The sequence below is a fragment of the Drechmeria coniospora genome, chromosome 02, assembly GCF_001625195.1.
Source record: "Drechmeria coniospora strain ARSEF 6962 chromosome 02, whole genome shotgun sequence".
Lineage (NCBI taxonomy): Eukaryota > Fungi > Ascomycota > Sordariomycetes > Hypocreales > Ophiocordycipitaceae > Drechmeria > Drechmeria coniospora.
Genome location: NC_054390.1, coordinates 518,285 through 542,374, shown reverse-complemented (window position 1 = coordinate 542,374; position 24,090 = coordinate 518,285). Strand labels below are relative to the sequence as shown.

The window sequence follows — 24,090 nt, the reverse complement described above, 5'->3', positions numbered from 1 at the left end:
GGTGTCGATTCTGCCATGCCGCTGAATCTCTCGAGACAAAGACATCCTCCCATTTTACTCCTCGGCATCAGCATGCGTACGCGCTCAACTGGCGCCGTCGATTCTGCCATGCATTCTGCGTGAGATTTGCGTTCCCAAATCCCCCCATCCCCCCATTTCCCGGCTGTCGTGTTGCATATGACGAAGGTGGGTGGGTGATGCAAAAGAATTAGCAAAATCCATCGTCCCTCCTGGCAGCCGCCGCATCATGATATTCCTCGAGAGCACCTGTAGTTGGCCCCGAAACCAATGTATGCGTTGGAATCCCAGCGCGGAGTGGTGCGTTATGCTTGACCGAGCGGCCGTCGATGGCCTTGCCTCCTCAAACGCATGGCCATCGCGGCAAATGCAACCGTGAAGCCGAAAGCTCGGCAGGAGGGGAGAATGGCAAATTCGACGAGAGAAAGCGGTGCATTCGTGCGGATGACTGCGTGGTGCCCGGATAACCGCTGTCCCAATCGGGCAATGCTCCGAAAAGCGCCGGTCCGTCGGCGCCGAACCACCGGCATCGAATCCCGACCAAGGCCGTCATCACCGTTCATCCATTCGTTGCATCATGGCAAATCCCGGCCGACGACGAGAGCTGGAGGGCAACCGCTTGCATGCCGACACGAGCCCCCTCCCCGATGATGTGAACGGCGGCTGCATCCTGTCATGACTCAGGGCAGTGCCGCGAAGACGGCATGGCATGGGTATGAATTCAGCCACGGCCTGAACCTGGCCACGAGCGCTGCTCCCGTTTGTCGGCTGGCATCCGATGCCACTGGACTTTTCGACATGCAGACCCGGCACTGTACCCAGCCGCATGAAGAGTGTGACGTTTGCTCAACTGCATGCCGCTCGGCTCCTCGTCGATGAGCCCGCAAGCAGCCGAGACGAGACAGGACTATCCGATCCCTCCGTACTAGTCGGTCGATCGAGGGCCGAGCGCGTCAGCTAGTGTTTCCCCAAACAGTCCTACCCTTGCATCATTCGGCCTCGAGTGGCATGATGTCGGGGCCCGGTCTCAGAGCGGAGGAGCGGGAACCGCATCCGCCCCTTTATCCTCTTCTCCCACGGTCAAGCCGTTGCTTCGTTCGTCTCTGCGTTCCTTCGTCCGTCTCTTTCCAGCTCGTCCGGTTCGTTCAATGCTTGGTTGCCGTTCCAAGTAACATCGTATGCTCGGTTCCTGCTCGGCCAACTCCCTTCATCCTGTGCCTTTCGAGCCACTGTGTCGGTGCCGGTGCTGGGACGCCGTCTTGTCGTCGAGTTGCACGCACGGACCAAACGACGAGGGACGTGTGCGCTTGCAAGAGCTTACGAGTGTCCATATTCACATGGCCGACCTGGTCTCGAAGCCACCGTAGACTCGGCCGACTCGTATTCATCCCGCAAAGGCAGCCATGATGCTTGGGCCGTGGAGTTTGCGTCCGTCAAGCTTTGCTTCACTCCGCACTGACACCCTTCGGGCGCCGTCTCGTGCTGCTCTGGCATAAAGCTGAAGGCGCTCGCCTCGTCGAGCTCTCGTCAAGCTTTGCTTCACTCCGCACTGACACCTTTCGGGCGCCGTCTCGTGCTGCTCTGGCATAAAGCTGAAGGCGCTCGCCTCGCCAAGCTCTCGTCCTGCTCTGGCATAAAGCTAAAGGCGCTCGCCTCGTCGAGCTCTCGTCCTGCTCTGGCATAAAGCTAAAGGCGCTCGCCTCGTCGAGCTCTCGTCCCCCCGTCTCGTGGAGAGCGCAGCGTCATCGGCCACGTCAACGTTTAAACACACCATGCTCGGGGTCGCCATCAACGCCTACGCCTTGGCGCTGGCCGTGCCGGTCGCCGTCGTCCTCCTGTGGCTCTTCCAGTTCCTGCATGTCGAGTACCGTCTGAGCAAGTGCTCGGCCGTCAGGGCTCCGAGGCTGGCGAGGAATCCAATCTCCGGTCAGCTCCCTGCCTCGCTCTCCTCTCCTCTCCTCTCCTCTCTCGTCCTCCCTCGGTCGAGCGCTGACGGCGTCGTCGCAGCGTTGTGCTGGTTCGTCGAGGCGGCGTACATGCAGGCCAACAACCGGCTGCTCGAGTACTTCAACGGCATCTATCGCCATGCCACGCCCGGCTGCCCGAACCTCGTCGAGTTGAGCGTCGACAGCCGGCGCATTCTCCTCACGCGGGAGCCCGAGCACATCAAGACGGTGCTGACGTCCAAGTTCAGCCACTTCGGCAAGGGCCCCGAGTTCCACGACTCGTGGAGCCCCTTTCTCGGCGACTCCATCTTCACCACCGACGGTCCGCTGTGGCACAAGAGCCGGCAGCTCATCCGGCCCATGTTCACCAAGGACCGCGTCCGCGACCTCGACATCTTCCACCGCTGGGCCGTCGGCCTCATGAGCAAGCTGCCGCCGGCCGGCGAGACGGTCGACATCTGCGACCTCTTCTACCGCATGACGCTCGACGTCACCACCGACTTCCTCCTCGGCCAGCACGTCGGCGCCCTCGACAACCCGCGCGGCGACTTTAGCAGGGCCTTTACCGAGGTCCAACGCCAGCAGATGATCCTGACGATTCTCTAGTGAGACCTTTTCTCCCTCCACGCGCCCATCCATCCGCCCCATCCCCCTTCCCGCCCGACCCCGATGCTGACGGCCGCCAGCCCCGTCCGACGCTTCGTCCCCCGGCGCAAGTATAGGCAGGGCATCCGGCTCATCGAGCGCTTCATGGACCCCTACATCGAGTCGACGCTGCGGCTGACGGCCGACGAGCTCGAGAAGCTGTCGAGGTCGGACAAGGAGTTCACCTTCCTGCACAACATCGCCCTCTTCAGCCGCGACCGCAAGGTGATCCGCGACCAGATCATGGCCGTGCTCCTCGCCGGCCGCGACACCACCGCCTCGACGCTCTCGTGGGCCATGTACGAGCTGGCCCGCTACCCGGCCGTCTGGGCCAAGCTGCGGGCCCAGGTGCTCGAGCGCGTCGGCGGCGAGCGCGCGCCCTCGTACGAGGACCTCAAGGGGCTGACCTACCTGACCCACGTCCTCAACGAGACGCTGCGCCTCTATCCCGCCGTGCCCTACAACCTGCGCGAGTGCCTCGAGGACTCGACGCTGCCGGGCCGGCCGGGGGAGGCCGACGTCGCGGTCCTCCGGGGGGACATTGTCATCTACAGCACCCTCGCCATGCAGCGTCGCGGGGACCTCTACCCGGCCGTGGGCGAGCACTTTGCCGACCCGGCCGTCTTCAGCCCCGAGCGGTGGGAGAGGTGGACGCCGAGGCCGTGGCAGTACGTGCCTTTCAACGGCGGGCCGCGCATCTGCATCGGCCAGAACTTTGCCATGACGGAGATGGCCTTTATGAGTTTGTTGCCCCTCACCCACGACGCGGCAGCCTGGCGGCGCCGGGGAAGACGAGAAGCGGCTGACGGACGGAACCCAGTGGTGCGGCTGGCGCAAAAGTACGACCGCGTCGAGTATCGCGGCGACTGGTCGGCGCAGTTTCACAAGGCCGAGATCGTCGGACGGCCGGGCCACGGCGTGCCCATTGCCCTCTTCGAGCCTCGACCCGGCTCCGCGCAGGCGTGAGGCGGAAGGGAGAAGGGAGAAGGGGAGAAATCTCACGGACCGGGGGGGGCGGCGAACGACACCGGCGGGTTCGACACGACGAGACATTCCGGTCGGGACACGGCGCACGACAGGGGCACTCGCAGGCTCTCTCTCCCTCTCACGAGGGAGGGCTCTTGTTGAAAAAACTTTTATTACCGCGCTTGGTCGTTCCGGCAAGAAAGGAGCAAGCAGGCGGACCGAACGATGAGATAGAGAGAAAAGGGGGCGCCGCGGCGCATCATCCACTGCCAACAGGTAATCGTCATGAATAAAAGTCTCGCGCGAACTCGCCGTGCATCCAAGGCCAGGGGTGGCTGTCGCCACGCCGTCCTCGGTCGTATTCACTCCCACATACTCGGTAATATGGGAATTTGGCGCGGCGCATCATCCACTGCCGACAGGTAATCGTCATGAATAAAAGTCTCGCGCAAACTCGCCGTGCACCCAAGGCCAGGGGTGGCTTCCGCCACGCCGTCCTCGGTCGTATTTTTTTGGTTTGCCAACGCCCTCGGCGCACGCTCACGAGGCCGCGCGCCCAGCACGCGGCACGGGCGGCCGGCCCATCATATGCGCAGCAGGTTGACGTCGGATATGCTTCGATGCTTCTTGTGGCCGCCTGCGGCGCCGGCGTCCGTCGAGGCCTTGCGCTTGGCCGACGCCGACTCGAGCGGGCTGCGGGCGACGTCGCTCATCTGCTTCTTCTGGCGGCGCATGGGCGTCAGGGGGATGCCGGCCGTGTCGAACCTGTCCGACTTGAGGCCCTTGATGGCGGTGTAGTTGTAGGGGCCGCTGAAGGCGAGCGAGTCCTGCGTCGCCTGGCTGCTCAGGATCAACTGCTGGTTGATCTGGTTGCGGCGAAAGGCGCCGACCGTGTCCGAGTTGAGGTGCGACAGGACCTCGCGCTCCGTCGTCGTCGTCGTCGTCGTCGTCGTCGTCGTCGGGGCCGCCGTGGGCCTGACGGGCGTCGAGGCCGGCTCCCAGCTGCCGTCGCCCTCGTCGGCCGAGGACTCGCCGTCCCAGGTGATGAAGTCGCTAATGTCGAGCTTCTTCTCGGCCTCGTCCTCGTCGCCGCGGACGCTCGGGGCGGCCGAGTCGTCGTCGGCCGTGTTGGCGTCCGAGTGAAAGGGGAAAAAGGCCTCGGCGGGGCCCATGGTCTGGGCGTTGACAAAGTCGCCAAAGGTGTTGGAGGAGAACATGGCGCTGAGCATCATGTTGGCCGAGCTGCTGAGCAGAGGCGACGACTGCTCCTCGAGGCCCCAGGTGAAGTTGAACTGCTCCGGGGAGAGGTCGAGCTGGCGGCGGCGGTGGGGGGTGAAGATCATCATCTTGCGCGTCAGCGGGTTCAGCACGGCGATGGGCTTCTTGTCCCGGCGGTCGAGGTTGAAGCGGCCGACGCGCGGCTGGCCGCGCTGCGGCTTGGCGGCCGACTCGGCATCGGAATCCGAGTCCTCGCTCACGTGGTTGGACGGCCGGCGCGTCTTTCGGCGGACGGGCGGCTCGGGAATGTCCTCTTCGGTGGTGTCACCGTCGGCTGGAGGTACGAGGTAAGCGATTGGGCACGACGCGGCAGGGGCGACGGCCGGCCCAAAACAACCCAGACAAAATGAAACGAAAGCAAAAACAAAAAAGAGAAGAGGATGCTCACTTTCGTAGCCGTCGAGTTCGAGGTTTTCCTCAAACGCCGGCGTAAAGGGGGTCGGGTCGAGCTGGGCGACCTTGGACGTCGCCCTGGGCGTCTCGTCGTCCAAGAGCTCGCGGATGACCTCTTCGGCGTCCGAGTCTTGACGCTCGTCGTACTGGCCGTTGAAGTCCCAGAAGGAGCCGGACCCCGACGACTCGTCGGGATCATGCTCAATCTCGCGGCGGAAGGAGGGGTCCAGGGAGTTTTGGGAGACGAATATGTCGGGGAAGAGGTCGCCGTGGTCGTCTTCCGTGTCGGTCGAGTCGGAGTCGCTCGAGGGCACGTCGAAGCGGACATGGCGCTCGACGGCCACGTCCGAGGCAAAGGCGTTGGGCTCGGGGTACAAGTCGGAGACGGCCTCGACCTCGGAGACGATGCCGGCCCAGCTCGTGCTCTCGTCGGCATCTCCGAGCTGGTGCTGTCCATCTTGGTCGTCGTCGTCTTCGTCGTCGTCGTCGCCGTCGTCGTCGTCGTCTTCGTCGTCTTCTTCTTCTACTTCTTCTTCGTCGTCGTCGTCATCCTCGTCGTCGTCGCCATCGACAACGGGGACGAGCTGCGGTCGAGGAGCGTGAGCGGGCCCGACGGTGGCCTCGGTCAAGATGTTCTCCTCCTCGGCCGCGTTGACATCTTCCTCGTCGTCGTCTTCGGAATCGCTCACTTCCTCGACGGCCGAGTAGCCGTCGTCGTCGGAGAGGTCGAAGCAGGAGGACGAGTCGGAGCCGCGGCGGCGGTTCGGGGGACGGGCCAGGGTGGAGGGGTATTTTTGGCGGACGTTGCGGGACATTGTGCAGGCCGTTGCGGTGTGGAGGATGCCGTGGTGATGGCGGTTGAGTCGTGTCGACGCAGCGGACGACGGGGATGAGTACGGGATGGGCGTCGAGCTCGATGGAGGCCGACGGACGGAAGCGTTTGTCCGTCAAGGCAAGGGGTGGTGGAGGCGAGCAGATGGGCCCTCGCGGGGCGTGGGCGGATGGCAGGGATGCGAATGTCGGGTAGGCAGAGACGGACTCTCGAGAGCGATTCCAGCTCGGGGCGGGAGAGGCGGTGGGAAACGGAAGTCGATGGGGTTGATTGTCGAACTCGGTGAACTGCTGGACTGCAGGCCGGTCTGCGTCGTCGTGAGCAGACACGGCCCGCAGTGGGTGTTTACAGCTCAGCGACGGCCGAAGGCATTGTGACACGACTCGGTTTCGAAAGGCTCTGTGTTTGAAATTATTCTGGGTAGGGCGACTTCGTCGTCTGATGGGCTAACGATTGATGCTCGTGGGAGGAGGAGGAGGAGGAGAGGAAGAGGAGGGGAGGAGAGGAGAGGGAGGCTCGGACGAGTCGACGAGGCAGAAATACTCATTTTTCCCAAAGTTTTCCGAATGGTGGGGTTCGCTCCGTGAGCAGTCTAGCGCCGGCGGCTAAACCGCATCGGGGGGCGCGGAGTCACCGCTCTTTACAGCAGTTGCAGCACTGTAGTTGCAGCACTGTAGATGCAGCACTGTAGTTGCAGCACTGTAGTTGCAGCACTGTAGTTCCAGCACTGTAGTTCCAGCACTGTAGTTCCAGCACTGTAGTTCCAGCACTGTAGTTCCAGCACTGTAGTTCCAGCACTGTAGTTCCAGCACTGTAGTTCCAGCACTGTAGTTCCAGCACTGTAGTTCCAGCACTGTAGTTCCAGCACTGTAGTTGCAGCACTGTAGTTCCAGCACCACAGCAGTTGCAGCACCACAGTAATTCCAGCAGTTCCAGCATCGTAGTTTCAGCACCACAGCATTTTTCAGCACCACAGTAATTCCAGCACCACAGCAGTTCCAGCACCACAGTAGTTTCAGCACCACAGCACTGTAGTTCCAGCACCTCAGTAATTCCAGCACCGCAGTATTGTAGTTCCAGCACGACGACGACGACGACGACCACCACCACCACCACCACCACTCCTCCGCGCATGTCCAGGGGTTGGGTTCACCGCGGAGGAGGTCTTTCGTGGCACGACCAAGACGGCCAATGTCCGTGACGGATGCGACGAGCACAGGGCATTGCAGTGGCTGCACTTGCACTTGCGCATGGAGTGTACAACCACAATGTGCTACGTGAATGGTGCTGGTGCCTACCAGATACCTATCTACGTCGGTAAGTGCTAGGTACAACTAGGCACCTACCCCAAGTGTCAAGTGTACTTGGTAGGCCCCGAGTGCTCCGTACCACCCGCTGTAGGACTAGTACTGCATGTACGGTGTGAGTACTAACATAGGTACTTATGTAGTCGTGCGGGCCAAGTACACCGAGGTGCTGCATAAGTACCTACCTGGTACCCGGTAGGCCTTCCGTACGGCGTGCTCCTTGCTGTACTTTATGCTCGGTGGCAAATTACCTGATAGCAAGTTACCTGCCAGGTACCTCCGAGGTGGCCGTGGTGGGTAAGGATTGCCGGTGCAACGTGCCCTCTTGCGAGCAGCATCCGCACGAGCAGCTGTACACACAAAGTACCCGCATATGCCGAAGCGGGCTGCCTGCGTGCACGTGCATGTGGAGGAGGATGGACAGGCGGGCGGGGGATCAGCGCTGCCGATGACGAGCAATTATTACTTGAACGGTCGGTAGACAAAAGTGATGATTCAATTTCTGGCGGCGTCACTACGACAAAGTGAATCGACACTTTTGTCACCCCTCTAAAGAGGTGCCGCTCGCACAACCAATGCAGCACTGTATTACTTGCTTACTCACCCACTTACTGTACCTGCACCTGCGAGTTCAGCGCACCAGGCCGCCTCGTCCAGGCACCTCGCTCCGCAACCTCACCAGCACGCACCAGGCACGCACACCATGCACACACACACACCATGCACTCGCACCATGCACTCGCACCATGCACACCCACCATGCACGCAACGGCAAGCATGCAACGGCAAGCATGCAACGGCAAGCCTGCAACGGCACCAACATCCTTGGCCGCTGGCCCTGGCCGCTCCACCCTCCGAAGCAGCCAAGCAGAGGAGTTTGTCGTCCCTTGCCTTGCCCTCTGCCGGGGTCCCTCGCCCCTCGTCCCGCGTGAAACCCCTCACCGGTTTCACCGACTCTGACGAACGGCTCGTCGTCGGAGCAGAAGCAAGTCGTTTTCTCTGACGAACGACTCATCGCCGGAGCAGAAGCAGGTCGTTTTCTCTGACGAACGGCTCGTCGTTGGAGCAGAAGCAAGTCGTTTTCTCTGACGCACCCTCGTTCTCCTCGACGCACCCTCGTTCTCTTCGACGCACCCTCGTTCTCCTCGACGAACCCTCGTTCTCTTCGACGCACCCTTCGAGGCGGAATCACAACCACTCGGCACCGCCTCCCACCGCCGTCCTGGGTCCGTCCCTCGCCACCACCCGAGTCCGTCCCTTGCCACCGCTCGAGTCCGTCCCTTTCCACCACCCGATTCCGTCAGCACCGCCGTACGCCGAGGGCAACGAGCGATGAAGCAGCAGCTGGCCTCGGCTGATTGGACAATCCGAGATGACGAGCCGTCAGTCATGGCAGCCACGCAAACTAGTGGCTGGAAGGTGTGTGTGCGGGGGGGAGTCATCGGTGATTAGCGTCTCGCGTCACGCAGGTAGACATTCGGATACGGGGCAGCCTGCTAATGCCCAGTCCGCACGGTAGGTTCGGAATATGCCAGACGCCGGCCTCGCTCCGGCTCGTGAGCATACTCTGGCATGGCGGACCGGATCGTCCAATGTCAAGTCCAATGTCAAGTCCAATGTCGAGCCAGGTGGGCAGGCCCCGTCCAAGCAAGCAACGCGACGGTGCCATCGCTTCGCTACAGGGTAGCCCCTCCGTGTCCATGATCGGCCGAGCCTGCGTGCGCGTTGACGAACAAAGGAGCACAGTCAGAGGGAGCATGGCTTCCGTGAACATTGGGTTCCTTGGATCAAAGACAACCCCCTACGACTCGCGACATTCCCGAGTCCTTTTGGCCCAAGTCACGCCCTCATCGATCGTCTCCTCGATTCGCCGCACGAGGGCCGTCCGAGCATGGGTGACAGCGTGGAGCGGCAGACGGCGGCATGTACCCGGTACGTGTGGACGTCACGCAAGATGGGACGGCACAGCGGGCACATCATTGGCCTGCAAGTACAGGTACATGCGCCGCGTCTGTCCATGACATTCACGGGGTGCGGAGTAGCAGGTGCCGAAGCGATTGCAGTTGCAAGTACGGAGTACTTGCGGAGTACTTACAGAGTACTTGTAGCAAAATCCATGTACGGATTGTTGCAGTAGTACCTGCAAGCATCAAGTGTACTTGCATGTACTCTACTGTACTGTCAAGTGTATCTAGTAAGTACCTTCGCAAGCACCTATACTGTAAGTGCTATAAGTACTAAAGTAATACTTGCACTGCAATATTCTTAGCCATGCAGAGCAAGCCGGACCACGTAACAGGCCTTGTTCGCATGACCAGGAGCGGTACCAAACACCAATTAGGCGCAGGGCTTTAGGACGCCATCGTGTCAGCAGAACTCGGTGCCCTGGATTGCATTTTCAAGGAGCACTTCAACCAAGTACTGTAGGAACAAGTACTGTCGGTGCAGGCGGCGTCTGGTTGTACGTGCTTACAAGTACATGTACATATCGGCACTACTACTTGATTGGTACTCGTAGGTACTCCGCAGACCTAACCACTCCACAAGGTACCTAGTAAGTACTGGGTCCTGCGCAGCACATGCACTCGGTACGGAGTACGGAGTACCGCACTTGTACCGTAATTACTCCACAATAAGTACTGTACTTGCTCCATTCCTCCAAGCAGATGTACATGTACTTGGTAGCGCCGCCACCAGGATGCACCCAGACGCAAGTGGTATTATTCCCTGTGTGCGCAGACACTGGGATGCACCTGTAAGGGTCTGAAGTCGAAGTGGCCAAGCATTCCTTGTGCTTGCCGTACAAATAAGTTGTATTAATGCTTCAGTGCTCCAAGTACAGTACCTACAGTAGTTCTTATGCGGAGCATCAAGGAAATACTGCACCGAGTACGGAGTACTCCGCACATGTGCACCTACAGTACTGTAAGCAAGCACTTAGCACACGACCCAAGAACATGCACAAGTACATGTACAAGTGCTTGTTCCCAGTGCGCCGTTGAGTAGGTGTATTTCCACAGGAACATGCGAAACGTACTAACAGCCCCAGGTACCTGCTACCGCCCTTGGCTGCAGTGTACTGGGTACTTGCTTGGTACATGCAAGTGTCGGCCATGAACCGTGACCTATCCCTGCCACTGACCGCTGAATGAAAGACATGCATGCACATGTGCAAAGATTGGCATGCAGGTCAGATCGCTCGCATGGAGATTCAGTGGCCGTCTACCGAATGCTCGACCTACCATCAAGGACCCTGCAACTTTGCCTGTAAACTTGTCCGCAGAGCAGCAATTGCCATCACCAGTACCGTGCAAGTGTTGGCAGTAATGCGGCACGAGTAGGTACTGCAAGTGCAAGTACATGTAAGTACTTGTACCTACATGTACACGATACATGCCCTTCGCAAAAACGCCGGGCCGATGCCGAGCCCCAGTTGTTGTTGCCCCGACAGCGTGCTGCGGCCTGTATTTACTTTACTCCGTGCCTGTCGTGCACATGATCGTGAAAAACATCATGCTCGATTGCCGCCAGCCTCGCTCGATGCCGACCCCAGACTTGCCCGCAGTCCACCCAAACGTCTCCTCCTCCGCGTCCCTTTGACCACGCGAGCCCAAGAGGGCACGCTTGAGCATCCGGGCTTGATCCTGAGCACGAACCGGCACATCCTCGCTCGGCCACCTCGCCACTGCCCTCCTCCTCGACCCTCGCCCCTCTGCGTCCCTTCGAACTCGCGAGCCCAAGACGGCACGCTTGAGCATCCGGGCTTGATTCTGAACATCCGGTCTTGACCTGAGCATCCGGGCTTGATCCTGAGCACGAACCGGCACATCCTCGCTCGGCCACCTCGCCGCTGCCCTCCTCCTCGACCCTCGCCCCTCTGCGTCCCTTCGACCTCGCGAGCCCAAGACGGCACGCTTGAGCATCCGGGCTTGACCTGAGCATCCGGGCTTGACCTGAGCATCCGGGCTTGATCCTGAGCATCCAGGCTTGACCTGAGCATCCGGGCTTGATCCTGAGCATCCAGGCTTGACCTGAGCATCCGGGCTTGATCCTGAGCATCCGGGCTTGACCTGAGCACGAACCGGGCACACCCTCACTCGGCCACCTCACTCGGCCATCTCACTCGGCCACCTCACTCGGCCACCTCACTCGGCCACCTCACTCGGCCACCTCACTCGGCCACCTCGCTCGGCCACCTCGCCGCTGCCCTCCTCCTCCTCTCTCCGGCCGGCATCGTCCGTCGACGCTCGGCTCGGCTGCCGCTCCAGCTTCATGGTCATGGAGCCGCCGCCTCTCGCGGCCAAGCCCGCCGCCTCGCCGTCGCAGAACCTCTTCCAGGTCTACCTGCGTCTGCGTCCCCCCCCGGCCGGAGCCTTGCCGACGACGACGGAACGCATCCTCGACGTCGAGGAGCCCGTCGACGGCGAGCTCCCTTCGCACATCACCCTCAACCCTCCCACCGACCGCCGGCGGGCCATCGAAAAGTTTGCCTTCACCCACGTCTTCGACGACGACGCCACCCAGCTCGACGTCCTCCACCGCACCGACATCCTCTTCCTCGCCGAGGGCGTGCTCGCGCCCCAGGGCGGTGAGGGAACCGATGCCGTCGTCGCCACCCTCGGCGTCACCGGCTCGGGCAAGGTGAGCCGGTCCCGATGCCCCGAGACCCCAGGGCCGACCGCACCGCCGCCCGCCCCTGCCCCGTCCTGGCCGTTTCCCTCGTCCTCTGGCTGACGGCCCGAGACAGACGCACACCATCCTCGGCTCCAAGAGCCAGCGCGGCCTGACGCAGCTCACCCTCGACGTCCTCTTCCGATCCATCGGCCCCAACATGCTCCCCGCCGACGCCCTCCCCGACCTTCTCGAGTCGCTCCAGGCCTGCGACGCCGCCGAGTCGGCCCTCAGCTCGGCCCGTCACTTTCTCGACTCCACCTACGCCGACCCCTCGGGCTCCCGAGCCAACTCGCGTGCCGCGACGCCCTTGTTTGTACGACCTCGTGCCCCGTCGCCGAGCCGAGTCCCGGCCGCCGCCCCTCCCGTGCCCGCCTCCGGCCCGGCGAGCCCCCGGAGCGTGAGGCTCGTCCGCGAGCTCGAGCAGAATCTCGACCTCGGCGAGCGCTAGCGTCGTCTCCTCGAGCGCGAGAGCCTGCTCGACCGGCGAGGTGCCGCCGCGTCGTCCGGAGGCCGGCCGCCGCAGTCGCCCAAGCGGGCCGCTGCCGGGCCCCGGCGCTTCATGTCCCTCACCGCCGCGAGCCGCGTCAGGAGCCGTGCTAAGCATTCTCTCAAGGCCGACCACGGCGTCATGTCCCCCCCGAGACGCCACCTCCCGCAGCCGTCGTCGCTCCCGCAGGTGCCCGACGTCGGCGCCGTCCAGCTCTCGTGCGACCCCTCGGCCGAGCACGTCGTCGTCGTGTCCATGTACGAGGTCCACAACGACCGCATCTACGACCTCCTCACCCCGGCCTCCAAGTCGGCCGCCACCAAGGACTTCCGCCGTCGTCCGCTCCTCTTCAAGTCGACGGAGCTGTCGCCCGACCGAAAGGTCGTCGCCGGCCTGCGCAAGGTCGTCTGCACGACCCTCAAGGACGCCGTCATGGTGCTCGAGGCCGGCCTGCTCGAGCGCAGGGTCGCCGGTACCGGCAGCAACAGCGTCTCGAGCCGGAGCCACGGCTTCTTCTGCTTCGAGGTCAAGAAGCGCCGGCGCGCCGGGAGGGGCGGCCTCTGGGCCGGGAGCAAGCTCACCATCGTCGACCTCGCCGGCAGCGAGAGGGCGCGCGAGGCCAAGACGCAGGGCGCGACGCTCGTCGAGGCCGGCAAGATCAACGAGAGCCTCATGTACCTCGGGCAGTGCCTCCAGACGCAGAGCGAGGTCGGCAGCTCGAGCAAGGTAAACCCATCATCCCTCGACCGCCGCCCATCCGTCGCTGGCCACCGACGCTGACGGCCGCAGCAGCCCAACGTCGTGCCGTACCGCCAGTGCAAGCTCACCGAGCTGCTCTTCTCCAACTCCTTTCCCTCCTTCTCCGCCTCGAGCCATTCCCACGGCCCTCGCCGGAACCCGCAGCGAGGCGTCATGATCGTCACGGCCGACCCCCGCGGCGACTTCAACGCGACCTCGCAGATCCTGCGGTACAGCGCGCTCGCCCGCGAGGTGACGGTGCCGCGGGTTCCCTCCGTCACGGCGACGATTCTCGCCAATTCACCGCCGACGACGGGCAACCCCCTGCCGCCGCCGTCGACGGCGCAGCACCACCCGAGGCCGTTTGTGCCCCCCGGAACGAACTCGTACCGCAACTACACGCCCCCGATGAACGCCGACGAGCGCGCGACCATGGAGATTGCCGCCCTCGAGATTGCCCGCATGAGCGACGAGATTGACCAGCTGCGCGACGAGGCCGAGCGTCACGCCGAGGCCCGCATGACGGCCGAGGCCCATCTCCTCAGCATGGAGGACCGCATGCTCGACCTCGAGGCGGCCATCCGCGACGACTGCGCGACCGAGTTCGAGCAGCGCTTCACCCTGGAGCTGGCGCGATTCAAGGCCTCGCTCGCGCTCGAGAAGGAGCGCAACGACGAGCACTGGGACCGCAAGGTCGAGGTCCTCGAGCGCGGCCTCGACCTCGACGCCGCCGTCGGGGACGGCGAGGGCGACAAGGAGAACGTGCTCGTCGAGGACCTCGCCCAGGAGGTCGAACGGCTGCGGCTCGAGAACAACATTCTCAGGCGCGAGCTCTCGATCCGCAACCCGAGCAAGCGGACGCCGCTCGCGGACCGCGACGACTTTACGCCGACGGCCGCCAGCAGCGGAGCCAACTCGCCCAGCAGCGTGCCCAACAGCGTCACCGGCAGCGGCGTGGCGAACCTCGGCCGGAAGCTCGAGCGCATGCGTCTCGCGAGCGGCGCAGGCGACGGGGCGAAGACGGCGACGGGCACGAGCAACGGCAGCCCGACCAAGAAGCTGCGCAAGCTGGGCGCGAAGCGATGGGAGGAGATGGACGACGTGTTGTAGCAACGTCCAGGTCGACGACATGCTCCAGGTCGACGACATGCCCCCCCTGCTTCTTCCCCGCCTCTTCTCCTTCAGGTTTCTGTTACTAGGGCATCGGGGTTGGTTAATGGATTGAATGGACACAAAATACCCCGGCTATCTATGATAGTTTTATTTGGCACAACTCGGCCGTATGAGTTGGTTGACTGGTTGGAGTTGGTGCACTGGTAGTATGGACTGAGCCCAAGACCCGTCTTCGCCGTCGACGCTCGCTGCGGCACTCGCCAAGCGGGCTCGAGCGATGAGTTAATGGTCAGGTTGGATATGGACACCAGCTTGCATGGCTCTTTGTTGATATTTGCAATATAGAAATTGATTGGCAACACGTCTCAGGATGAATGGGCCGAATACGGCGACAGCGCCCATCACTCGTGCTTGGCATGCTGGCCCAAAGCCCAAGCATTCTTATCCTTGAGGCGATCCCACACCGTGGCATCCCCATCCTTTACGTTGCTTGCCGTCATGGCCTTTCCCACAGTCATGTCCGGCCCAGGGTCGTTGAATATGGAGATGTTGCGGGTGACGTCCTTGCCGATCTCGACGATGGTGCCTCCTACGAGGTCGTCGGATTGGAGGCACCACAACATGACCTCGGCCACCTCCTCGGCCGTCACCCAACCGTCGCGCTCCTGGTCGAGGTTGACGATTTTCTCGGGATGCTCGAGCCACAGGGGCGTGCGGACGATGCCCGGGGCCACGGCGTTGACGCGCACGCCGAGGGACGAGTCAAGGCGGCCCAGGCTGCGGACGAAGCTCGAGATGGCCGCCTTGGATGCGCCGTAGAGCGGGGACTGGAAAGTGGGAAGCTGGGCGGCGATGGAGGAGACGAGGATCGCTCGCTTCGCGTTTGAGGGGGACGCCGGTGACGAGGCGGCCGACGGAGCCGCGGCGTCGGGGTGAAGCCAGTACGACAAGGCAAGCTGCGTCATTCGAATCGGGTGGGTCAGGTTGATGTCGAGCAGGGCATACCTCCCGCCGTCGTCGTCGTCGCCGCTCTGCTTCGAGCCCGGTGGGTGCCAGAAGTTGGACCAGGCGGGCTCGAACACGCCGGCGGCGGGACAGATGATGTCGAAGGAGCCGAACTCGGCCACGGCCTTGTCCAGCACGCGTCGAAGCTGCGGCCAGCATCTCACGTCCGTCTGGACAAAGACGGCCCTGGGGCCGCCGCCGCCGGCATGCTTCTCCACCACCGTCTTCGCCTCGGGGCGCAGGGCGATGTCGGCGAAGAGAACGTTGCACCCCTTGTCGAGGAGCAGCTCGGCAAAGGCGAGACCGATGCCTGCAGACGAGGGAGAGATGAGACGATGGTCAGGTCGCGGGGACGGGAGAGGAGCGATGGGGAGCCAACGGCGTACCGGAGCCAGCGCCCGTGATGATGGCCGTTTTGCCCGAGACGGAGAAGGGAACGGTCGTCATGGTGATGGCAAAGGCAGAATCAGGCGTCGACGAACCCCCAAGGGCGGCGAGGAAGACGAATCAAAATGGCGGCGAGAGAGACCGGGGCCCCAGACTGGGCCATCGGCAGCGCTGCTGAGAGTATAAATAAGCACCGGATTGATGCGCTTGCATCGTCAGTATGCATGTGCACCCACCTAGAGTCAAACCATATTGCCAACCACCTAGCCAAGCACATTGCCAACCACATGCTGCCGCAGGCAAGGTAGCAGCAGCAGCCCAAGGCGAGGGACCAAGGACGGCAAGGAGAGGCTTGCATGATGCTTGCTGACCCCGCAGGAGGATGCGTTGCATCGGCCCCCGCCCTGCATCCCTCGGCCCCCGTGGCATGCCATCGGCGAGACGGCAAGGCAGACGGAGCGGCGTGATTCGATCATCCGGACCGGCGTCGATGGGTCAAGCTCACGCTTCGCTCGCACGGCCAACTTGCCGCCGTCGTTGGGTCGCCGAGGTGATGCGGCATCGAGGGGACGCGTGGGCGTGGCTCCGGCTGCCAAACAGAAAAGGGCTCCGTCGACGAAATGTCTCATGCATTCACCCTGCATCCGTCCTGACCGGGTCATGCAGGGCACCCAGAGCGGAAGGGAGAAGGATGGGCATGCCGATTCTTGACGAGAAAGAGGCCAGAGGTGGTGATGGTGATGATGATGATGGTGGTGGTGGTGGTGGTGGTCATGCATTCACCCTGCATCCGTCCTGGCCGGGTCATGCAGGGCACCCAGAGCGGAAGGGAGAAGGATGGGCATGCCGATTCTTGACGAGAAAGAGGCCAGAGGTGGTGATGGTGATGATGATGATGGTGATGATGATGATGATGATGATGATGGTGATGATGGTGATGATGATGATGATGGTGGTGGTGGTGGTGGTGTTTGGGTGGCCATGGCATGTGCACGATCCGATCCGGACAAACAATCATCCGCGGGCGGGAACAACTTGACGCCGAACTGGGCTCGTGAATTTGCCAGATCATGCCATGTCATGCGACGGCCTGCCTGGCCATGTCTTATCTAGGTAGGTCGATTATACAACAGAGCATGATGGCGGCCGTGACCGAGCTCGCGTCCCTCCCGGACGATCCAGCCATTCTCGGGAGAGGTGCCCTCGCGGGTCGGCCGTCCCCGGGTGAGTGCCATCGAGTACGTGGCGGCTCCCAGGGGCACCATGGCCACCGGCCCATCCGTCTCTCGACCGAACCGGCCGGCCGGATGCTCGGTCGAGGTCGGCTCCTAGGCCGAACCCTTGCGGATGTAGGTCGGGAAGCTGTTGTCTTCCGTCCATCGCTCGCTGGCGACGTCGAGACGCCGTCAGCCGATGCCTCTCTCTCACGGGCGCGGGCGACGAGGGCAACTTACTACGGCATGAGCTTCGTCTTGGTCAGGTGCAGGTCGCCAAACTTGGTCTTGCTAAACTTGCAATCCGGCCGGCTGCAGTTCGGGTCCGTCGGGCAGTGGTGGCTGAGGTGGCAGTCGTAGCTGTCGCACTCGGGTCCCTTGTAGCACGCGCTCGTGCGCGCCTTGAAGCGGTGGATGGCCACCTCGTCGGCCGTCAGCGTCGTCTCGTGCTCCCGCTCGCACTGGTCGCCGCGCGGGCACTGGCCGCCGATGTAGAAGGCGTTGCAGAAGACCTTGGGCTTGATGCCCTCGCACTTGCGCTTGTACGTGTCGTGGGCCGACGAGTAGCTGGGCGTCTTGATGGCCGCGTCGAGCCGGTGGCCGTCCTCGTTGTACTCGATGGTCCTCGCCGGCCGGCTCGACTTGGCCGCCTTAGCCTTGGCGCTCTGGTTGCCGGCGGTCGGGAAGGTCGCGTGACGGACCGAGCCGCTGCCGTTCTCCGACGACGTGATGACGATGGCGTCGGGCAGTCCCGGCGGCGAGCTCGCCGAGTTGGCCGTGGCCGGAGGCGAGCTCAACGGCTGCGTGTTGACGGGCGTCGCCATGGCCGATCGGAGGCCGGCGATGTTGTTGGCCAACTTGGCCGGGGACTTGCTGCGGACGGCCGACTGGCTGCGCGTCATCATGGGCTTGAGCTTCAGCGGCTCCTCGCGGAAGACGGACTTGAAGCGGACCATGGGGAACTTGAGCGACTGGAGCGACTCCTCGGCCGGCGTCGTCTCGACGAGGACGATGCGGTGCTCGGCGTCGGCGGCGACGTAGCCGCGCAGGTCGTGGGCGTAGCCGGCGTCGTGGCAGGCGACGAAGAAGATCTTTTTGCATCGGTAGTCCTTGTAATAGTGGCCGAGCATTCCTGCGTCGCGCGGTCAGCGGCGAGCGTCGGTCACGCGTCGGGACGGGTGCGCGTACTGCGTATCTTGGAGTCGGCATTCTCCTTGCCCCGGCCGACGTTGACAAAGTCAAAGTCAGGCCGGCTGTTGGTAAAGTTCTCGGCAAACATGTACATGTCGTCCTCGGACCGGACGACGCCCGACGAGCGCAGGACGCGGCCGAGGTCTCTGACGTTGGCGAAGACGCGCGTCACGACGGGCACGTCGTCGCCGGCGAAGGAATCGCTCTTGAGCGTTTCGAGGTACTGCCTGACCTCGTGCTGGATGTTCTGCGCGGCCTCGACGGCGCCCGAGGTCGTGTCGGCGAGCAGGTCGTCGCGGAACTTGGCGCCGTCGCCGTCGACGATGACGGCCACGTAGGCATCCTTATTCTGTCGCCCGTGTCAGCGGCGTCCCGAGCCGGGGTGGTCGAGAGGGCGGAAGGCGGGATCGGAGACCATTAGCTTCTGGAACGAGTTTAACCGATTCTCGAGCTCGTTCGTCTCGGACTGGTAGCGGATCCGCGACCTCGTCTGGTCCTCGAGGTCGAGCTCGAGCCGGCGGATCTGGTTTTCGTTGTAGGCGAGCCGCTGGAGAAGCGTCTGGCGGCATCGTCAGCCGGTCGGTCCGTCAGCCATGCGTCCGAGGGAGGCTCGCTGAGCCGACGAACCTCGATAAAATTTGTCCGCTCCTTGTCGACCTCGATGAAGCGGTCGAAGTGGGCGACCAAGGCGTCTGCCGTCGGGAAGTTGACGCTATTGCCCGCCATGGTGCGGATCACGGCCAGACGACGGAGGACTGGCGGCGGCGGAGGGGAATCAAGGCGGCGAGAGGGAAACGAGAGGAGGAGAGGAAGCGGGTGGCCAGCAGGATCAGAGAGGATGTGATAGCAGGCCTCTCCTCAGGTAGGCGTTGCAGAGAGCAGTCGGCCCAGGGGGGGGAACCCGATTACCTAATCAAAATCGCAGCCTGCTGGCGGCGCTACTCGCAGCCTCGCCGCCGCCGGCGACCGCATTGCCTCGCATCTAGACACCTTTCAGGAAGCAAGCCCCCATTAATCAACCTTTACAACTAGGGAAAACGAAGCACTGGTGCGCTCTCCTCTTCGTTTGCCTTGCCAAAAGTGAAGGCCGTTTGCCCCCGATCGCTACCGCCTATGTTTCACGACGGACGCGCACGGATGGTCGTTTAACCGACGCAGCGAACACGACGACGCCGGCCACGGTTTGCTCGTTCGACGACGCAGCCGTTTGTGTCTTTCATCCTTCCTCCGTCGGATTGGATGCTGACACGGGCCAGGGCACCCCCTCATGGTGAATTCCGTGCAATCTTCGGCTTCGGTGCCGGCACCGTACCCGTCACGCAAGACGACCTCTCCGTGAGGGCGGCCACCGACGATCCCCAGGCGTCAATGCGTGCCATCTCCAACAGCGTCAGCTTCACCTGTGCCGGGGGTATCAGGAGGAATGCCGGGCCCCCAAAGGAATGCCGGGCCCCCGACAGGCATCCTCTAGTGTGTCGCACTAGCATCCTAGCAGCGGTCCGACCCGTTCTCTCTCGTGCTGACTTTGCCTCCGCCCAGCGAGTCTCACCAGTCGACCAGCGGCTCGACACGACCAACGTGCCGTCATTCTCCGCCAGACACGCCATCGTGCAGGCACGAGTACCTGTCTCATCATGGCCCTCGCCGTCTTCATCCGTCGGCCACGCGTTTCTGCATGACTCGCCGACGGCCACGCTTGCAATTGCAGCGTTTGATGAAGACGGCGAGGGCCATGATGAGAAAGCAGTGCATCCGTCGTTTCCCCATTCGCATCGTCTCGTCGACCAACTCTATCCATGTCTGCTAGCAATTCGCCAAAAATCATGGGCATCAAGAGGAAGAAGAAACCCCTGCTCCGTATGTTGGGCATCGTTTGGACCAATGGAACGGGCAAGCTCCATCGCGGCAACCTCGCATGGCCTGCGTCCGCCTACCGTCGCCCGCCCGGGGACGAACCCGCCAAGCTCTGCGTGCACGTGTCCGGAGCGGTGTCGTGCTACGATGCTCCGTCGTAGGCGCTGCGAATGTCGAGCAACATGTCGCCCGATGTCTAGGCAGGCCAGCCTACCGTAGCCTGCCCGGGGATGACCGTCGTAGGCGCTGCGAATGTCGAGCAACATGTCGCCCGCCGTCTAGGCAGGCCAGCCTACCGTAGCCTGCCCGGGGATGAAGCCGCCGCTACTCTGCCTGTACGTGTGCGCGGAGCGGTGTCGTGCTACAATGCTCCGTCGGCGCCGCGAATGTCGAGCAGCATGCCGCCAGCTGTCCAGTCAGGCAGGCTGTTCCGATGCGCTTTCGATGCGACGATGGATCCGTCCGTCCATCGACATGACGGCGGCACGACGCACGAGGAGCAAACGTTTGGCACAGGTAAATGGTCACGTGCGGCGCGTCAATTGACCCCGTCCTCACCACCCCTTCGGCCGGGTGCCCTCTCTACCGTCCAGCCCTCAGGCGACAATCTCCTCGATGCACGCGATGCCGTATTTTTCCTGGCGCCACGAGTTAGCACGGTCCGCCCTCCACGAGGCAGGTCGCTCCGCTTGCCTTGAGCTCCTTGATCAGGGGGTCGTTGATCTTGCTGCTCATCGGAGCCAGCACGCCCCTCTCGGAGAGGGTTCCGTCGAGCACCTGCTTGACGGCGACGGCGCACGGGATGCCGACTGGGACCGGTTAGGAGTGGGAAGCGATGTCGACATGCCCGACGTGGATGCTCACCAAGCTTGGCCATGGCCGAGTAGCCCCCGGCTTCGGTGCTGCCGTAGTCGCAGAGGGTCGAGAGCCTCGTCTGCTTGGTGCCGTCCTTGAGCTCGACCTCGAACTTGTGCTGCAGACTATGCGGCGTCAGCGATGCCTCGTCGGAGAGAGCGTGGCGCGAGCGTCGCGGCCGGCTCGAGTCCATCGTCGACGAGATGCACTCACAGCACCATGTCGCGTTCTCCCTCGGCGAACTGCATCTTCTTCTCGAGCGTGGCGCAGAGCGTGTCCAGCGGGTTTCCTCGGGGAATAATCTACGTGCGCGTCGTCCGTCAGCGAGCCGCGCGTCGTGATCCGACGGCGAGCCGTCGTCGTACCTTGTCCGAGGAAAAGAGACCGAGCCATCGCAAACCGGCCAGCACGTGACCTCGTTGCTCGTCGTCCCGGAACGTCGTCTTGGCCGAGATGGCGGCGATGAGGGCTGGCTCCTCCGAGGAGGGGGCGGCGAGAATCTTTTGCGTCGCCTCCTTCCAAGGAATGGCCTCCTTGCAGAAGCTTTGCTCCTCATCCTTGAGGAAGCCCATGTCGACGAGCACCTTGACAAACTCGGGGAAGCCGACGTATCGCAAGGTGCCCCTGCCACTCGTTAGCAAAAACTGTGCCGCGAGCGTCCGCGTCCAAGGTGGCGTGCGAACCTGATGATGGTTTGCGCCTCGGGGATGTGATAGCGCTCCTTGTATCCCGTCGAGTCTCGGTTCGGGTAGGCGACGGTGGCGAACCCTGCGTCACGTCGGCATCAGCAGGTGGAATTGACGGCTCCGACGGCTCCGACGGCGACGCATGGCGGACGTGGCATACCTGGGTAAATGTGGTACGGCTTGGCCGTGGCCATCAGATCTGCATGCTCCATGTCAGCACCTTGGGCGGCCATTTTCGCGTGTGACGGTGACGCATGCGTCGTGGCGCTTTTGTTCTTACCCGGACCTGCGACGTTGACAATCTTGCCATCTTGATAGAAGCTGGCGGCATTTCGCAGCGCCAGCAAGACGCCGCGGGGAGACCTTGGCGAGCAAATGTCAGCCCGGCGGCCACGAAGCGACGGCCATCCTCGAGGGCGGCGAATGGTGGCATCTGGCCGGCGGCGGCTCGACGAGGACGTACCAGGAGAATTTGTAACCCAATGGATTTCCCGAGCTCTCCGGTGCCGGCCTGGGGGGTTAGCCGTCAACGACGTTAGCACAGCGTGGCTTCGTTCGACGTCACTCACAAGCCACCGCAGTACGAGAGAAAGGAGGTGATTTTCCCTCCTTCCTTGTGGACCTCCTCGATTGTCTTGACGGCATCTAGGGATGTCAGTTGGGCAAGCTCCCGTCGTCTCCTCTCGACCCGCGTGACGGCTTACAGAGATGGTCAATGCCCGGATCTGCGCGAGGAGCCGTCAGCGACCGGCGTCGGGTCAAAGGAAATGTCATGAGGAATCCTACCCAAACCAATCTCGTTCATGACGGTGATGCCGGCATTCTTGCACGCCTGGTCCAGCTCGAGCATGGCGGGCGACACGTAGCTCGTGGTGACGACATGCTTCTTCTGGCGGATGGCGGACTTGATGACGGTCGCGTGAAAGGTGTAGGGGATGAGGCTGATGACGAGGTCGTTCTTGGCCACCTCGGCGTCGAGGGCTCGGTCGTCGGTGACGTCGAGCGAGATGGGCTTGGCGTTCTTGATGCCGGCGGCGAGAGCCTTGGCGGACTCGAGGGTGCGGCAGGCTGCCCGTCATCCGTTGAGCACTAGCGAGACGTTTTGGGGGAGCGGGACGTACGGACCGACGGTGATGGCGATGCCGGATTCGGCGAGGATGTCGAGCGTCGGCTTCGTGACGAAGCCGGCGCCGAGCATCAAGACGCTGAGGGCGTCGTGAGCTGGGATCCAACATGCCAGGCGGGTGACCTTACTTGTGGGGCGCCATCGGTACGGTGTTGTGCAGATTCGTCGAGAGATTTCACGATTGCCAGCCGTCGGCGATCAAGATGGAAATGCCAAGCGGAAAAGTGTAGGATTGAGGGTCGGCGAGATGAAAATTCGGCGGTGGGGGGGGTTTACGTCAAGCAAAGGTGGTTACGGAGTGATGTCGCTACGGTGTCCCTCGAATACCGTAGAATCCGACCGATAACGGAGAGCTGGGCGGTGAAGAGAGGAGAGTACCCCGCACTGTGTAGCACATGTACTTGCCACATACCTGCACGCCTACGGTACATGTACAACTAAAGAGCTCGCACGTAATGGTACATGCACACAGTACGGCTTCTGGATTACTGGCACGGCTGCTCTTGTAGAGCATTGCTTAAGTAATTGAGCCGGAGAGTTGATGTACTTGCTGTACGGTGGGGTGGCAAAAATGTCGATGCAGTTTGTAGGAGTAACGCTACCAAAACTGAACCGTGACTTTTGTCAAGTGACTGTACACCCAAGTACTCCGTTACGGTGAGGTGGCAAAAATGTCGATGCAGTTTGTAGGAGCAACGCTACCAAAACTGAACCGTCACTTTTGTCAAGTTACTGTACACCCAAGTACTCCGTACTGTACGGGGTGCTGTACATGTACCAGTACTCCGTACGTGTTACAGCCAGCACAGTATGGTGCAAACACCAGAGTGCCCACGACGCACAGTACTAGGTGCCTAACTATGGCCGAAGGGGACACTCCGTTATTCCTTAATAGCAACCAGCCAACAAGGCGGAGTAGGACGGAACTTTTTTTGGATTGTGCAGGGGTCGTTTCGAAATTGTACTTGCAAGGAAGAATAACTGGTAGGAAATGCAGGAGTACTTGGAAGTGAACAAGCAATAATACATTGTGCTTGTACGGAATACCCCGAACTTGCAAGTACAGTATTACAGACTTGCTCCGTACGGTACGGCGTAAAACGGAGGACGTGTACATGTACTTGAGTACGAGCATTTGCACGTACTATACTTGCACAGACTCGTACTCCTGTACGCTCACTTACTCAAGTAACAGTACCGTACCTGTACATGTACTGTGCTTTGTACGGTAGTGCTATGGTGCTGCGCAAGTACTTTCAGTACCTGTCCTTACAGTACACCTAGTAGGTCACTTGAGGTGACGATTCAGTTGGCAGCGCTACTACATCTTGAATCGACACTGTTGCCACCCCTCCGTACTCTGTTCAAGAAAGTA

General features: G+C 62.1%; 8 protein-coding genes across 8 annotated transcripts; 4 read left to right on the top strand and 4 right to left on the bottom strand.

The window, feature by feature from the left end:
• Positions 1-1,790: 1,790 nt before the first annotated feature.
• On the top strand, positions 1,791-3,575 carry DCS_03406 (cytochrome P450 alkane hydroxylase; the record flags this gene model as incomplete). Its single annotated transcript, XM_040800725.1, has 3 exons — positions 1,791-2,569; positions 2,651-3,351; positions 3,430-3,575. 3 exons carry the CDS (start codon positions 1,791-1,793, stop codon positions 3,573-3,575), a joined length of 1,626 nt encoding a protein of 541 aa, XP_040655758.1.
• Positions 3,576-4,159: 584 nt separating this feature from the next.
• On the bottom strand, positions 4,160-6,061 carry DCS_03405 (uncharacterized protein; the record flags this gene model as incomplete). The annotated part of the gene is made up of 1 exon (XM_040800724.1): positions 4,160-6,061. One exon carries the CDS (start codon positions 6,059-6,061, stop codon positions 4,160-4,162), a length of 1,902 nt encoding a protein of 633 aa, XP_040655757.1.
• A 5,596-nt stretch (positions 6,062-11,657) lies between these two features.
• DCS_03404 (uncharacterized protein) lies at positions 11,658-12,119 on the top strand (the record flags this gene model as incomplete). The annotated part of the gene is made up of 1 exon (XM_040800723.1): positions 11,658-12,119. One exon carries the CDS (start codon positions 11,658-11,660, stop codon positions 12,117-12,119), a length of 462 nt encoding a protein of 153 aa, XP_040655756.1.
• A 97-nt stretch (positions 12,120-12,216) lies between these two features.
• DCS_03403 (uncharacterized protein) lies at positions 12,217-12,507 on the top strand (the record flags this gene model as incomplete). The annotated part of the gene is made up of 1 exon (XM_040800722.1): positions 12,217-12,507. The coding sequence occupies one exon, from the start codon at positions 12,217-12,219 to the stop codon at positions 12,505-12,507; it is 291 nt and encodes a 96-aa protein (XP_040655755.1).
• Positions 12,508-12,618: 111 nt separating this feature from the next.
• DCS_03402 (kinesin) lies at positions 12,619-14,394 on the top strand (the record flags this gene model as incomplete). The annotated part of the gene is made up of 2 exons (XM_040800721.1): positions 12,619-13,272; positions 13,336-14,394. 2 exons carry the CDS (start codon positions 12,619-12,621, stop codon positions 14,392-14,394), a joined length of 1,713 nt encoding a protein of 570 aa, XP_040655754.1.
• A 404-nt stretch (positions 14,395-14,798) lies between these two features.
• On the bottom strand, positions 14,799-15,849 carry DCS_03401 (nad-dependent 15-hydroxyprostaglandin dehydrogenase; the record flags this gene model as incomplete). The annotated part of the gene is made up of 2 exons (XM_040800720.1): positions 14,799-15,712; positions 15,789-15,849. The coding sequence occupies 2 exons, from the start codon at positions 15,847-15,849 to the stop codon at positions 14,799-14,801; spliced, it is 975 nt and encodes a 324-aa protein (XP_040655753.1).
• A 441-nt stretch (positions 15,850-16,290) lies between these two features.
• Positions 16,291-18,920, bottom strand: DCS_03400 (uncharacterized protein; the record flags this gene model as incomplete). The annotated part of the gene is made up of 8 exons (XM_040800719.1): positions 16,291-16,378; positions 16,461-16,584; positions 16,943-17,074; positions 17,129-17,175; positions 17,244-18,135; positions 18,192-18,543; positions 18,610-18,753; positions 18,822-18,920. 8 exons carry the CDS (start codon positions 18,918-18,920, stop codon positions 16,291-16,293), a joined length of 1,878 nt encoding a protein of 625 aa, XP_040655752.1.
• Positions 18,921-20,699: 1,779 nt separating this feature from the next.
• Positions 20,700-22,857, bottom strand: DCS_03399 (saccharopine dehydrogenase; the record flags this gene model as incomplete). Its single annotated transcript, XM_040800718.1, has 12 exons — positions 20,700-20,857; positions 20,913-21,028; positions 21,117-21,205; positions 21,269-21,527; positions 21,587-21,671; positions 21,750-21,952; positions 22,053-22,100; positions 22,159-22,234; positions 22,294-22,314; positions 22,376-22,657; positions 22,715-22,794; positions 22,844-22,857. The coding sequence occupies 12 exons, from the start codon at positions 22,855-22,857 to the stop codon at positions 20,700-20,702; spliced, it is 1,431 nt and encodes a 476-aa protein (XP_040655751.1).
• Positions 22,858-24,090: the final 1,233 nt, after the last annotated feature.